This window comes from Panthera tigris, chromosome B2, assembly GCF_018350195.1.
Source record: "Panthera tigris isolate Pti1 chromosome B2, P.tigris_Pti1_mat1.1, whole genome shotgun sequence".
NCBI lineage: Eukaryota > Metazoa > Chordata > Mammalia > Carnivora > Felidae > Panthera > Panthera tigris.
Window position 1 is genome coordinate 65,031,838 of NC_056664.1, and position 15,892 is coordinate 65,047,729.

The following is a 15,892-nucleotide window of genomic DNA, read 5'->3' on the forward strand; positions in this document are numbered from 1 at the left end:
TTCTCTATATATGTACATGCAACAACCAGTTGATTAAATTGAAAGCATATTTTCACAATTAAATCTGATTTCATATAGTCATTTATGAATGGAATTGAAAATATTTCATATCAGGTAAAGAAGCAGCAGGGTCCTTATATTTTGTTACTAACATTTGTGTTCCCCATTTTGTGTGATTTGAGTCATGTTCATCTTTAAATTAACAGGTGATAGCATTGTATATTCTGGATTTTGTTTATTAGTCATGTGTTACTTCTAAATTTTCATTTAATTGAAGTCATATCAAAAGAATTGCAATCTTAAACCATTCAGTTCCTAAAAGTGCTTCGCCTGTGTTAATAGGCTTCCATTGTGTGTTTTTGCAGCAAGCTTAGTAGTGGAGGAGCGAACAAGACAGATGAAAATGAAAGTGCATCGATTTAAGCAGACAACAGGGTCTGGTTCTAGTCAAGAACTTGATCGCGAGCAATATTCCAAGGTAAAACAAGTAGTATCCAACCAAGAGTTTCCCTTTTAAAAATGTACAGTGTATATAGCAGGTAGGACTAGTAAGCACCAAGTTGTGTGAGAGAAGTTATCATTCAGGTGATGGTCTTGTATCATAACCTCTCTCCTCTTGATATTTTCACAAGATATATAACTCTGTTAAAAATATGATTAACTTGGATTTAATGTTTTTTTCTAAAAAGGAAATGTAAATACTTGATATTATTAAAGTCTCTCAATGATCTGTTGTCAATAGTCAAATTCCTATACATAAGCAAGACATGAAGCCATTTTATTGCTTAAATTGCATTTAAAATATTAAGATGTAAATTCATAGTCTTAAGTACTATTTTAGGTTGATGTTCACTATTGAGATTTATTAGTGAATGACATAAGTTGTGCAATGTGAGATTTCTTATTGATCTGTCTTCAGTAAGAAAAGTAAGTGATAGCAAATTCTTAGAAACTGAAATTTACCCAATTTCAAGTGGCATTAAAACATTTAATTTATATTTCAGCATTATTTTGTAAGGATGCACTACGAGTCTATAAACTGCTAAATAGCACCTAATAATTTTAATTAAAATATGCGTAGAATTGTATACCTCATGAAGCAATTTTAAATATACTATCTGGTTTATTTAAAAATCCTTTTTTTTTTGTTTGTTTAATACTACAAAAGTGGCACCAGCCATCACAGAACAACCTGTGTTATAATTTCATGTCAAGAAGCCCTTTTGGAAGTAATGACTTTTTAGAAATTCAAAATTAAAAAAAAAAACAGCTACTAAATCAATATTGTTAATTTGAAATATGACTGTAGGAAAGCCTACTGATTTTTAAATGTTAGAGGTTGATCTCAGATATTTAGAGATTAATGCAAGAAAATAGAGGTGGTTACAAAATATGACTTGTCATATAGAGTCGTATGTATCAGAGGCAGTTTATCACTTTACATCTTAGGTTAGTTGCAGGAGGATTTCCAACTGAGATGTGACTCAGCGAGACTCAATATCCTAGGAATCTGAAACAACACTTTAAACCGTAAAAATCATTCAAAACAACACAAAACAAAACAGCAAGCAGAATATCTTGATGTTCCATAGAGTTGCTGATTCTAGCTCCACAAGTCTTCCCTGCAGTTCATTCTTAATTATTATCACTTATCTTATTTGTTTGTCTTCTTTAGGAATATCATCATCATCTTTGTTTTCTTTTACTACAAACGCAGTAGAGATTAGAAGACAGGATGATGTACGTCTTCTGCCTCCACATTGGATGCAGTTATTTAGAAAAGTTCTTTAAACTGGACATGCCTCATTGGTTTCTTAGCATCATGTCAAAGGATAAGGTCAAATAGAACATTGAGTTGGAGTTAGGGCCAGTATAGGAAGCAAGAAAGAGGTAAACAATCAGGGTAATACTGAAAACCTTTCTGGTCATTCTGAAGTAGGACTCTAATCATTAATCAGTTGATCAAAAAAAATCTAAAAACGAAGTGCCCTAGAAGTCTAAACAACCACTAATACTTAATATTCACGATGAATCACAAGTAGGTTTATCTTGGTTGGGAGATTCCAAGTTCTCTGATTTCATAGAAATTTAGAATCAGATGAAATTGATCTACTATTCCAGCTCTCTTACTTACCCAGCTTATGAAAACTGAGGTCTCACCCAGAATTAGTAAAGCCTTTCTGTGGAGTGATAAGCCCTAGAACGCCTTGTCTTAAACTTAGGTACTACTGTTCTGCATCTTGTATCATTGAAATGTACATGTCATCCCAGTTGGATTCATAAGTTCTTCCAGGGCTTTTAATTTGAATACAATTAAACTATCACATTCTGTCTTTGCCCCCTCCTTTACACAAGCATCCTTTTTCTTTTTCTCTCTCATCCCATTTGAATATTAAAAAAAAAAAAAACATTACTTTCAAATATATTACTGTTTTTCCTATGGCATAAATTGATACTACTGTGTTACATAAATAAAATTATTACAAATTATATCAATAAATGTGAGATCATGGATATGGTATCTTTAAGAACTTGTAAGAATATAGGATAAGAAAAATAAATAGGATAACAAATAATTAGCTTATTTTTTATTTTATATGTCAAGCAGAAGTTACATACTCCGCAATTCTAGTATTCATATTATGGCCTAATGCTTACAATAAATTTTTAAGTAGTTCCCATTTCATTAGGAAATCATGTAAGTAGTTTTCCATTTTAAGTAATTTCATTTCCATTAACTCAAAACTCTTTTACATGCTTAAGAAAGTCTTTCTCATTTTTTATTCTTTTACCCCAACCATTTTATAATTAACTTTACAAAAATCTATTTTATCCATATAGTTGAGAACAAGCATTGTCATAAATTTAATATACATTAAATTTTGAACTTTATTCCTTTATTGACTCTGTTTTAGTGTTTTAATCCATTTGACATTTTGGAGGAATAGCTTTGTTGAAATTCTGCCAAATTAGAAATTAGTTAACTATTCTCAGAATGTTTAGAACCAAACACCAGTAGAACTAGATTTTCTTCAGGGCAAAGAATTACTAGACAAATGTACTATAATTCCTAAAACGTTTCAAACCTGGCACCTCCTTTAAAATATGGAACATCCCTAACTGTCCTGAGTAGGGAATTAGCACTAACTTTTCTTTTAAAAAAATACAAGACTGCTTTAGGATCCCTGAAATGTGATACCATGATGTTTTTTCAATGATGGTATACAGTGTTACATTCCCTAGTGATGGGGTGAAATTCATAATTGGAGGGTAAGTTCTCATTTAAGCACTCACATTTTAAAAAGTGTTTATGTTTCTATAGTCCAGGAACAGCAACCAAGACTAATGGGATGAGTTTTGTGGGTAGCTGTTAAGTGTTTATTATTACTTATTTTTAAAAATAGCTGCCCTATAATTAGAGCCTCCCTTCACATCAATGACTTATTTCCCTGCTGTATGATTAGCATAAATTCTTCCTAGGGATATTATATTTCTAAAAATATAATAGAATATTATAATATAATAATATAATAGTTATTATATTAAAATATTAAATAATATAATAGTTAATGTGTTTCCATTAAAATATTTAATTGATAAATAGGAAATTTAACAAATTATGCTTGATTAAAAGTCAAAGTCATTATTTAAATTTCTAACAGATTCTGAAAATAAGTAAATAGTAAAAGGCGAATATAAAAGTCTTTCATTTCCTTCAAATAACTAAATGCAAAGAAAAATGATCTTGTGTGAGAATGATGGATTTTTCTTTCGCCCAACATAGAAAAATTTAATATGATCTAGTTTTTTAAGATACCTTGTTTTATCACTTTGCTGAAATAGCAGAAGTCTATATACAAAAATGTTGAAGAAGAGATGGCTTACAGAAAAGCAAGATTTCTTTAGGAGAAATAGTTCCATGTACACACACATACCCTGATGCTATAGTCTATACTGTATGTTATGGGCATTTGCCAAATAAGGGGAACATTTGTTCTGGGTGTCAACACAATGCCAGAAAAATCTCCTATAGCTGGGTACATTTTTATTGTATTAGAACCCAATTCTTTCATATTCTTTCATGGACAAGCTATCATTTCAATATGTTTGGAAACATTGTAATAATTACATGATCTATGTACTTAGCAAAATCATTTCCAAGACAAGTAATATAGGAGTTGTGTTTGTATCCTACTACTATTAAATTTAGATCCTTCTGTCAGCATATTTTAGTTTTTACCACATCTACTCTGTAAATAAAAAATAGTTCTGATTGAAATGAATCATGTGAGGATCATGTTAATCAGATGTAACAGAATTTGATGATGAAACGTTACCACATAAATTTAAAATGCACCTTACCTTAAATCATATTAATGTTAGAGATTACGTCAAGTTGTATAAATAGCTCAATTCTGGACACATATGAATTTTCTTTTGGATTATAATTTGATATATGGCTTTCAAAAACAAGTCATGCAATTATGAAAAATTTCTTTGGAAAGATAATTTCATTGATATTCTATAATTTGGAATTGTTTTCATGCTTGATGTGAAGTTCCTTGCTCAGTACATACACATGAGAAGTAAAGAATTAAAACTAACATGTAAATACCTCAGGCCTGAACTATTCTTATCTGAGGAATTTTTAAATAAACATGATTATCTTTTCTAGCATTTTTTAAAATGTACTGTTGTTTTATACTTCTTTTTGTATATACAGATCCAGGTTTTTAGCATCGTTTTATTTAGTGTACTTTAGCAAGACAATTATTTATACAAATTTTTATAAATAGATGGATTACTTTAGGTTCATTAAAAGTTATCTGATAGGGAACATCAGAGAATGGATGAGCTTTTCTACAACTTTAATAAACATTTGATATTTTCACACTTTAATGTATAAACATAGAATTAAATTACTTGATAAGAAACTTAAATACCCAATGTTTAGTCATGTGTTCCTTTTAGTTATGTGTCCTTTTGTTAATAAGTTATATTAACTTAACTTCCAGTAAAAAACATAAGAGAATCACTTAATATATTAGGTATTTCAAAATTATATATATAAGGTTTAAGTGGTTATATTATAACCTATTTATTATAATAAAAACACATATATAAAATACTGATATATGAAGCTATTTGCTATTTGTTCCACTGCAAAAAGAATCAAGTAGAAAGAAGAAGAGCTTATTAGCTGCTCTGACAACTTTGTCTGTTTTAATCTTTTACCTAATGAATTCTAAAATCTTCAGTAATGAATACCAAAGACAAATTTAAAAATACAAGATATAGTGTAAATTCTAATTTTAATAGAAATCCTTTTTTTTTGTTTTGTTTTTACTTTTGACACTGAGCTGATAGTTTAAATCTGAAAATCTCTACTTAATTATAATAGAAAGTTGAAGTCCAGTCTTTACCTCCATGGCTCTAATCCTCCTTGGCACAGCCCCTCAGCTTTTGACACAGCCCTTTGTGAAGACATACATTTTTTTCAAGAAATTTGAAACAATGTGATGTCTTGAAATAGGGAAAATATGTAGGTAAATTGAATCATTTTAGAAAGAATCAAAAATACAGACAGATAGAAGCAGCCTATACTTTGCTAGAGTAGAGGTGAATAAAATGGGTAATTATGAAAACTAAAGCAAAATAGAGAAACCGATACACTAGAAAAAGTACCTAATACAATTTTGAGGTTTCAAGTATTTGCCAATAATTTATTCAGTGAATTTTCCACCCAAATATTTAAAGTTTTTGTTTGATTTATAATTCAGTCTTCATAAACCTCTTTTTTTTTTTTTTTTTTTACCGCTCAGAGGATGTAGGATTTTTATACTGAAAATCATATATTACATTGTGTTTGGATTATTTTAAATTCCACACCTACTTTTATGAAGGTACACTTTTACTTGGTGTAGGCAAAGTAGTCATTAACCTCACCGTGTATGTCTCTTTTCCCACAACCTGATGATGGAGCTCACACTTTCTTGTTTTTAATCTTTAGTATAACATACATAAAGATCAGTACAGAAGCTGTGATAACGTCTCTGCCAAATCATCAGATAGTGATGTCAGTGATGTGTCCGCCATTTCCCGAACCAGCAGTGCCTCACGCCTCAGCAGCACAAGCTTTATGTCAGAGCAATCTGAGCACCCCAGGGGTAGGATCAGGTGAGTTGGCAATACTCTTTATATAAACTGGGTCTGTATGGGGATAAAAATGCAACTAGCTTTCTTAATGTTCCTACTAAAAAACAGTTTAGGTCAAGTAGCAGAAACATTTCACTAACATTGTTGGGACTGGAGTGGGTGGAGCATTTATTTGTTGTTGTATAATGTCGCCTATAGACTGTTCGGTACTGTCTACCTTATAGACAGAGTCATAATTTTAAAGATTGTTGGAGTCACATTTACAGGACTTTCTTCTTTTTTTAAGTTTATTTATTTATTTTGAGGGAGAGAAAGAGAGGGAGAGAGAGAGAGAGAGAGAGAGAGAGAGAGAGAGAGAGGGAGAGAGAGAATGAGCAGGGGAGGGTCAAAGAGACAAGGAGAGAGAGAATCTTAGGCAGGCTCCACTCTGAGCGTGAGGCTCGAATTCATGAACCATTGAGATTATGACCTCAGCCAAAATCAAGAGTCAGATGCTTAACCAAATGAAGCCACTCAGGCGCCCCTACAGGAGTTTTTTCTAATACGATTAAATCCACAGAGCATTCTTTAGTCCAGTGTCAAAAAATCTTTCCTATAAAGGGCCAGCTAGTAAATATTTTGGGCTATGTACAACAGTCTCTGTTGTATTTACTTTATGATGTCATTGGAGTGTGAAAGCTATGCAAACAATTGAGCATAGCTGTATTCTAATAAAATTTTATTTATAAAAACAGGAAGTGGGCTACATTTTGCCTGTGGGCTTTAGTTTGCTGATATCTTTAGTCCCATTGTAGTTGGTCTGCTTTCAGAGTAGGATTGAACAGATGTGATACAAAGTATACATACCTAGTTTACATTACATGAGTTGTAACAAATTTTCATGAAGTTTGTTTAAATCTCCAACTGTGCTTTTGTCTTCTTACAATGAAAATACCCTGCTGTGAAAGGGAAAAGACTGCAGGAATCCAAGTGCCATCTTACGTAAAGCAGACTCAATATGGGCAAGGCATATTTTATATTTGTTCTTAACTAGTTTCCAGAAATAGAAGTTTCATTGAAGGAATTTGGGGCTTGATGAATGGCCCAAGAGACATAAATGCTCAGAATAGGAGAAATTACCTTTCTAATACTCTGAAAATCTGTTATTGGACATTTTGATGATTTACGATATGTTCAAGCATTCCTTCTTCCTGGATTTCCCTGTACCTCCATCATCTGCTAAAGCAAATTGAGAGTAATTGTCTTACTGTTAATTAACAGTGTCATATTCTGATCATCTACATGAGCAATTTCAACTTTGATGAAGATGTTAATAGAATATGCTTTATCTCTATTTATGATATTCTTAGCATCTGATCCTAACAGAATATGATGTTCCCTAAAACTTAAAATAGAATTAGAAGAGCTAAAAGACATAGCCCCATTGAGCTGCTTAGGATCAAGGGGTAAAAATTATTCTAATGGATTCCTTTTAATTGAAATATTAAGATATTATGTTTCAAAACCTATTCAGTTTAGCAAAATTATTGATAAATAGGACTTCAACAAGGACTTTTCACATTTAATCACTAAAAACAACTTACTGAATAATTATAAACTAAATCTTAAAGTAATTTCCATTTATATTCACAATAGAGGCAAGTACCTTGAGTCCTACACTATAAAATATTACTGGTTAATAGAATTCATATTACTAGTCAATTACAGGAATAATTTGTGGGCCCATTTTTTTTTTTGAAATTTCAAGAGAATAGTATTCTTCAAAACTTGGTCTTTAGGAGAAAGTTGGCTGTGTGATTTTTGAGGAAGAAAGCAAAGAACAGAAAGTAGGTAGTGCAATAAAGGACTGTGATTTCATACAAAGGGGTTCAGAAGAAACTACGTGGTAGGATATTGGAACCAGTGTTACTTTGTGGGATAATGCCAGTTTAAGAAATCAACACTAATTATAACTGTGTCAAGATAGGAAACAAAAGATAGAGGATTCTTTGTCTCCTTGATTCACATGACTTTTCTTACTTATTGAAGGTTGTGTGAATAGGCATGGACCTAAGAAGGGTACAAATAATTTCTTATTATTAAAAGTGCTAAATATAAGTGCTAAATGTAAATAAAAGTGCTAAATATAAGTGCTAAATCAGTTTTTCTAGGCATTTCTGTTTTCAGCTCCCTTTCCCTTCTCTGCAACTTAGAACACATATGAGCTGAGAGGGTTGTTGTTTATTTTTATATATAAGTGGATTATGTAAATTTAGTCCCTAAAGCTAATGACTAAACAAATTTCCCCTTAAGCTAACATGAAGAATTACTTTTCTTGTAGTCCCATACTTTAGGCCAGTGATTGATTCTCTGTATGTGGTATACTTTTGATTTCTTAGAATACTTAGGAGGAAGAGAGAGGAAAACTGAGATATGGGTAGCTCTTTATTCTGACTTCAGTCTAGTTATCTTTTCATATACATTCTTCTCCCGACATATCCTCATAGGCACACAAGCGCACCTGTACACACACACACACACAGTTATTTTGCATCCATCATCAACCATGTGGTAAAATCCTGAGAGGAGGTTTTGGAATGAAAAAAAAAAAAAAAAGAACAGAATGATGTCAATATAGAAATGCTGTGTCTCTCTTATTAGAACAATGTCTGCAGGCTCATCAGCCTTTAAATATTCCCTATTGTCGTAAGTAACACAATGATTGTTCTCATTATAGTACTGCTTCTCATTTCTTTTTTTTTTTAACTAACATCTGCATAGGTTTTAAAATTCTATTTATTCAGGTTCATGGATAAAAGATGAACAAGTTTGATCAATTATGATGATAGAATGCATTTATATGTCATAAGTAGCAGCAAACTTTTGAATTCCTATCATGAAAGAAGACACCATTATTTCCAACACTAACTTAAAGTATAATGCCTAGGCTACATACTCAAGGGGATTATAATCCATTTAAGAGTTTAAATCTCTGTTTTCAATTTTTAGAAAAATATATATTTATTTATTTTGAGACAGAAAGAGAGAGAGCCTGCATGAGCAGGGCAGGGGCAGAGAGAGAGAGAATCCATAGCAGGCTCTGCACTGTCAGTGCAGAGCCAGACACAGGACTTGATCTCACGAACCATGAGATCATGACCTGAGCCTAAATCAAGTGTCAGATGCTTAACTGACCGAACCACCCAGATGCCCTAAATCTATTTTTATGGGCTCATTCTATATCTATCTATCTATCTGGATAGATAGATAGATAGATAGATACATATATATATATATATATATATATATATATATATATATATATATGAAAACTTGAAAATATATGGAATATATATATTCAAATTTTCCTATGACACAAGACATGTTTTATTATATGATGTGTTGGATGAGTTTCATTCTGAAAATCAACACAAGGATTGAGAGGACATTATAGCATTTCCAAAGACAGTATTCAGTACCCTAAAAGCCAATCAAATACCTAGTATTCTCATAAAGGATTATAGAAAGAAACTATATGACATGATCTTATCCACATTATATAAAAGCATAGTATGTAGGTACTTAAAATACCATGTAGAGTTTTGATTTCCTCTAACCAAGTATATTATAAACCAAGAAAATGTTGAAATAAGCACATGTGAAATAAGAAATGGGCTGCACAACCTTCTGTGCAATTTATAGTTTTCCAGATGTTCCTTACTACAATTTCCTATTTATGATTCACAGTACATGTTACTGTTTTTAAGGTCCTGGGAAGTTTTCTCTTGAAACAATTTGTTTGTCTTTGTTTATTCCAAAATGTACCAAACTTATTCCACAATGTTCTTTTTCACAGGATATCAATTAGTATATTGAAAAGTTCTTGTGAGCGATTTGAGAAAATCTTTTTTAGTTAATTAGCATCTTTTTCTGCCTTAAAGATAAAAGACTATACAGTTGTTTCAAAGCCTGTTTGAGGACAAATAGAATTAAGCACTTATAGGATGTCTATAGGTTGAAAAATATAAATATGTTTGGATGAACAATTTCTAAAATATCATTTTCAAAGAGTGGTAGAGATTCATGGGCCATCACTTGAATCTTTTGTGTTTGAGATGATTATGTACCAAATATCTTATCTACTCAAGTATGCAGCTAGCTAAACCACATGGTTCTGTGTGACTTGAGAAGGAGTATCCCTTCCTCCAGATGCATTCTGAATAGTTCATTCAAAATAGTCCAAAATATGTTTCATGTTTTTAAAGCTTACATATGCAGGGGGGCTATAGTAGGAAAAAAAAGTAAACTATGATGTTTGCATTTAAGGTAAATAATCTTGTGTAGATATAATGAATGAAAGTTTTTTTTTTTTAATTTTCAAGGATTAAAACAATTGAAGCTTAAATAATTGTGTGATTCTTACAATAGAAAATCAACACTTGGGGCACCTGGGGGGCTGTCAGGCGTCAAACTCTGCTTAGGTTGTGATCTCACGGGTCATGAGTTCAAGCCCTGTGTTAGGCTCTGTGCTGACGGCTCAGAGACTGGAACCTGCTTCAGATTCTGTGTCTCCTTCTCTCTCTGCCCTTCCCCTACTCACGCTCTGTCTCTCTCAAAAATAAACATTAAAAAAAATGTTTAAAAAATCAACACTTAATACTTCAAAATAGTAAGTATCAATAAAGATTGAGGTTTCTAGGTTTTCAGATATTTCTTGATGTGCCTTACAATTTTAATTTAGTATTTTCTTAAGTGTTCCTCAAAGAATGTTTTTCCATCCAACCACAAAATATGTACAGTATATTAGTAGAAGTGGCACAATTGACAATAAAAAATGTGCATATACTAGAAGCCAGAAAGAATATATTGAGCTTCTGAGTTCTCTGTTCACTTTTAAATTTAAGCAGATTTTCATCTCAGAAAGGAGATGAATTTTCTTGGTATAGCTCTGAACTTGTTTTTCATCTTTATCGCATATCATTTTTTTTCCAGGCAGACATATTTCAGATGTTTCATACAAAACCATGCAGCAAATGCAGGCATAATCCTATAGTTGTTCTCAGGTGTTACAGAATTTTATAAGCTTTGTCAAAACTATTTTCCAACAGCATTCACATTTGTAATATATGTTCTCCTAGATCTGCAAAGTTGGCTTTCTAGAGCAAGCTGGATTTTAATAAACAAACTTGAAGTGCAAATTTGATGTCACTAGTATTTGACCTTTTTGGTATCTCTTTTGGGAAGAATACTTTCAAAAGCAATTGCCTTTGTTTTCTACATTCATAGGTTGAAAGACTTGAAGGTTTTTTTTTTTTTAAGGTGGTAGGAGACTTTATTCATGCATTCATTCATTTCTTCAAAGCTACTTATATGAGTACTAGTATGGCATGAATTTTTTTTAAGAAACATTATCTTCTATATACAAATAATAATCTTGCAGCCATAAATTTACTAAAATTTGGCAATTTGTATAGGCATAATGATTAGTAAACATATACTGAAAGAAATAGGTTTATATTTGGGGGGGAGTTTTAAGACATAGGTTAAATTATTTGAAATTTTTAATTGTGATAGAAAATAAATAGGTTAGGTTAATATCTTCTGGAAAATCAATTGATACTACAGTTATGTTGGAAAAATGTTACAGAAAATTTCAAATGTACCTTGTTTCATAATAGTTCTTTAATTCCACAAGGGAATACAAGATAACATTTAAAAATAATCTTTGGATTTTTTTGTGTGTGATATTTGAGAAATACTTAACTGCAAAATCACTTGCTACATTAATAGCTTAGAAGAACAAATTAAACTTTAATTTTTATGTACTTACTAATTATTATGCCTAATGACACTGAACATATTAAGAGCGATCAAGAGGGAATTTTTTAGAGCTATCCACCCTTAATTTTGCATGCTTGCCTGTTGTGCTGTGGAAAAACAGTCTATTGAGATCAACAAGAGTACTGAAAAGAAATAGAGGAAAATATCAGGGAAATCCAGATACTGGATGTTGAATATCTGAGAAAGGAAAGATATTTTAGCAATCTTCTAGTGGCTTCTTTCATAGTATCATCTTAGTTTTAATAGTCCAAGATTGATGAGTCATTACCACTGTTATTTCCTGTGACCAGATTAAAGCTATAAAGAAATGGAAAGAATGTACCATAAGCCTTTTAAAAAGGGTTCCATAAAATTACTATAACATTCTTATTAATACACCATATGACTGAATGTGCCATACATTTAAATTATTATACCATGCCATACATATAAACAAAATAACTGAATATAAGTAACACAGCAGTCTTGATAACAGCAAGTTACAGAGCTCTTGAGACAGGTGAGTAGGTTTTCCTGGTAAGTTTCTTCCTTCCAAACCATTTAAGACTGCAGTTTGAAGTAAAGCAGCACTGGTCTCATTTGAAACAGCACCAATCTGCTTAGTTTTTACCTTTCTATTCTACCAATTCATTATAGATTTATACTAAGATGTATTTAGTTAAATTCTGGGAATGTCAGTTAAATTCTGGGAATGTCAGATAAATGCTTACTACATAACAGACAGTGAAAATGGTCAGTTATAATAAATTATCAAAAGTTAATAGCAACCTGGAATATCTTATAAAGATGGGGTTATCTGTAGAAATGATTATAATTAGGCCTTAGTGGCTGGTCATATGCGGGAAAAGTATACACTATATACATGGAGTTTTAAAAGTACATTGTGACTTGTTTTTATAGAAATCTACTTCCCTCTAATTTTATTTATTCTGGTAGAAGTGAATTATAGATTCTTTTTAAATTTAAAATATTTTAAAGGGCATGTTTGGAGAACCTGGGTGACTCAGTAGGTTAAGTGTCTGACTCTTGACTTTGGCTTAGGTCATGATCTCATGGTTCATGAGATCAAGCCCTGTGTTGGGCTCCTTGCTGACAGCGTTGAGCCTACTTGAGATTCTCTTTCTCCCTCTCTCTTTGCCCTTCCCTTGCTTGCTCTCTCTCTCTCTTAAACAAACACTTAAAAATAGATAGATAGATAGATAGATAGATAGATAGATAGATAGATAGATATAAAGAGCATGGTCAATGGAGATCATAGATAATGATAATTAGAAAATTTTCTTTAAAGAAAAAGAATTCACTGTGTCTTTGGAAGAGAATATGTAAAATTTATTCAAGTTTATTCATAATTGTGTATAAGTTTTTTTCCAATAGTTTTCTAATTTAATTATCCTAAACGAAGTTACATATTTAACATTCTGTTGTTAAATAAAATAAGGATAATTCTCCCTGCTTAATTATTATTTTCCCCACAATATATAAGAAAAATTAACTGACATGCTGCTAACAGCATATCTTCAGTGTAACATATTATTAAAGATCTGTAAAGTTTATGTATATATTAAGTGCAAGGAAAATACCACAAGTTATGGATCCTAATATTAAAGCAACTTTCAAATACAACCATTTTACTCCCTGGGAATACTTTTCAAAGAAAGAAAAATCTGTCCCCCAAATGCAAATTCCTCTTTACCTTACAGGATATGTTTGCAGTTGTGATCTTTGTGATTGACACAGAGGCGAGGAACAGTGTATTTAGTCTGAGGTTATGACTGATGTCCAGCAGTACCACCTTTTGGATTCATGCCAGGTATAGATAGGAGTGTTCTGCTTCTAAAAGATCAGGTTTAAGTATAAGAAACCCCACCTGTTGCTAAGATGTGGACTGACTTTGCTTCAGTGCTGATTTTCACAGCACATGAGGACTTCCTCAAGGGCCAGTTCTGTCACCCCTTTGTCTTTGATGTGTTGTAATTACCACACAGATCAGCTGTATTAAGGATGCTCAGTACTATAGTAGGTATCAAATTAGCAGGAGGACTGTTTTGAAAGGACTGCAGGTTGTTACTATGTTTTCATGCCAAAAAATATATAATGGAAAATTTCTAACAGATTCTTAATTTTCTATTTAACATGGTATGTTTGCATGTTTATATTTGCTTATTGGAGAACCACATGGGGATTATAAATTTAGCTGTATTATGTCAGCTGGCAGATAATTGTTTTATTGGTCACCAGGCATGAACTCTTGTTATAAACGTTAAATATCCCCTTTTTTGGGTAAATATTCATATTTCTGTGTCAATTATCCTATTATTTGGAATGGATACAATATCCTTTTACTTTGAACCAGTGCTTTTCAAACTACACCTATTTCATGTGTTACTTTCATAATTTTGCCATAACTATGTAACATGTATTTTGTTATATTTTTATTTTATTAATGTTTTTGAGAAAGAGAGCATGCATGTAAGTGGGGGAGGGGCAGAGAGAGAGAGGGAGAGAGAATCTTAAGTAGGCTCCACGCTGAGCATGGCACTCAATGTAGAGCTTGACTTCATGACCCTGAGATCATGACCTGAGTCAAAACCAAGAGTCAGACGCTTAACCAACTGAGCCACCCAGGTGCCCCTATTATATTTTCAATGTATTAAAAATACTGTGATTTATTAAGTATCTTTTTTTGTGTACCAGGCATTTTGATACATTATTCACATGCAAGATCATTATCGCTATAACAGCCCTATAGTGTAATTACTAATAACTTGGTTTTACAAATAAGTGGCACATGGCCAATATGTGGTAGAGCTAGAATTGAGCTGGAATTACCAATTAACTGGTAGTTTAACCCTTTTATCATTGTGTAGTGAACCTGTTTATCTCTAATGATAGTATTCTTTTGGTTTAAAGTCTGTTTTGTCTTATATGAAAATATAGTTTTTTAATTACTATTCAAACTATTCACATCCTTTTACTTTCAACCTTTCTGTGACCATATGTATTAGTTATATCTCTTATAAATGGCATACAACTGATTTAGTTTTTTTTCTTCTAGTCTGACAATCTCTATCATTTAATTGGCTACTTAATCAGCTTGCATTTATTTGATTTATTATATATTTGGATTTCTATCCTACTTTATATTTTCCATTTTTATTATTATATGTTTCCCCTTTCCCAATTGGTTTTTAATTAAATTGCATTTATTTCATTTCTCCCCTCTACCATTCTGGAAATTATACTATTTCTATGATTTTAGTGCCGAGTTTAGTGTTTCAAATATATATTAGTTAAATAATACATTTAAAGTTAATAGTACCTCCATTCCCTCCTAGGAAAAAAAAATCACTGTAGTACACTTTATCTCTGCTATCATCCTGCTACCATTTACATATTTTTCCAGTGTTTTAACTATATGCTGTTTTCTTTCTCCCATTATTGGATGTTATTTTGCTTTTAAATGCTTTAGGTTGACCCACATATTTTCTAGTTTCTTTGCTAACTATTTCCCATATGTCTGAGACTTTCATTTTGAGAGTATTCCCTGTCTTCCTGAAATATATGCATTAGAATGTCACCAGTGAGGGCCATTAAGGCTTAGGGAAGACCCGAGTTTTTCCTTGTTATTTAAGGGCCTTGGCTGCTACAGAGATTTCATTTCTATCTCCCCACTAGGTCTGCTCTAAATTTCTCATCTGCAAAACCTCCCAAGACATTCATAATCCATTAAGCAATCTGTTTTCAGTTCCCTCTTGGTATTTTGGCTAAGGGGATTTGCCTTTCTTGTGAACTTGGGTTTGTTAATTGGAATGGGTATTTGTTGCAATTTTCACTTAATTTCTAGGCATCTAAGAGTGAAGAGATTTTCAGAATGTATCATCTACCGAATTGCTAGAATAGGTGTTTAATATTTAAT

General features: G+C 31.8%; 1 protein-coding gene across 8 annotated transcripts in view; it reads left to right on the plus strand.

Annotated features, from left to right (window-relative positions):
• LOC102950023 (regulating synaptic membrane exocytosis protein 1) overlaps window positions 1-15,892 on the plus strand; it is a 221,074-nt gene that overhangs the window by 114,679 nt on the left and 90,503 nt on the right. For 6 of the 8 annotated variants that reach the window (XM_042986656.1, XM_042986649.1, XM_042986651.1 and 3 more), the window contains 2 exons: window positions 366-478; window positions 6,011-6,177. In XM_042986656.1, the coding sequence (XP_042842590.1) occupies window positions 366-478; window positions 6,011-6,177 (280 nt within the window). Of the gene's footprint in view, window positions 1-365; window positions 479-6,010; window positions 6,178-13,754; window positions 13,787-15,892 lie in introns of those variants that run through there. The other 2 variants (XR_006217713.1, XM_042986654.1) reach the window with 2 other exon arrangements.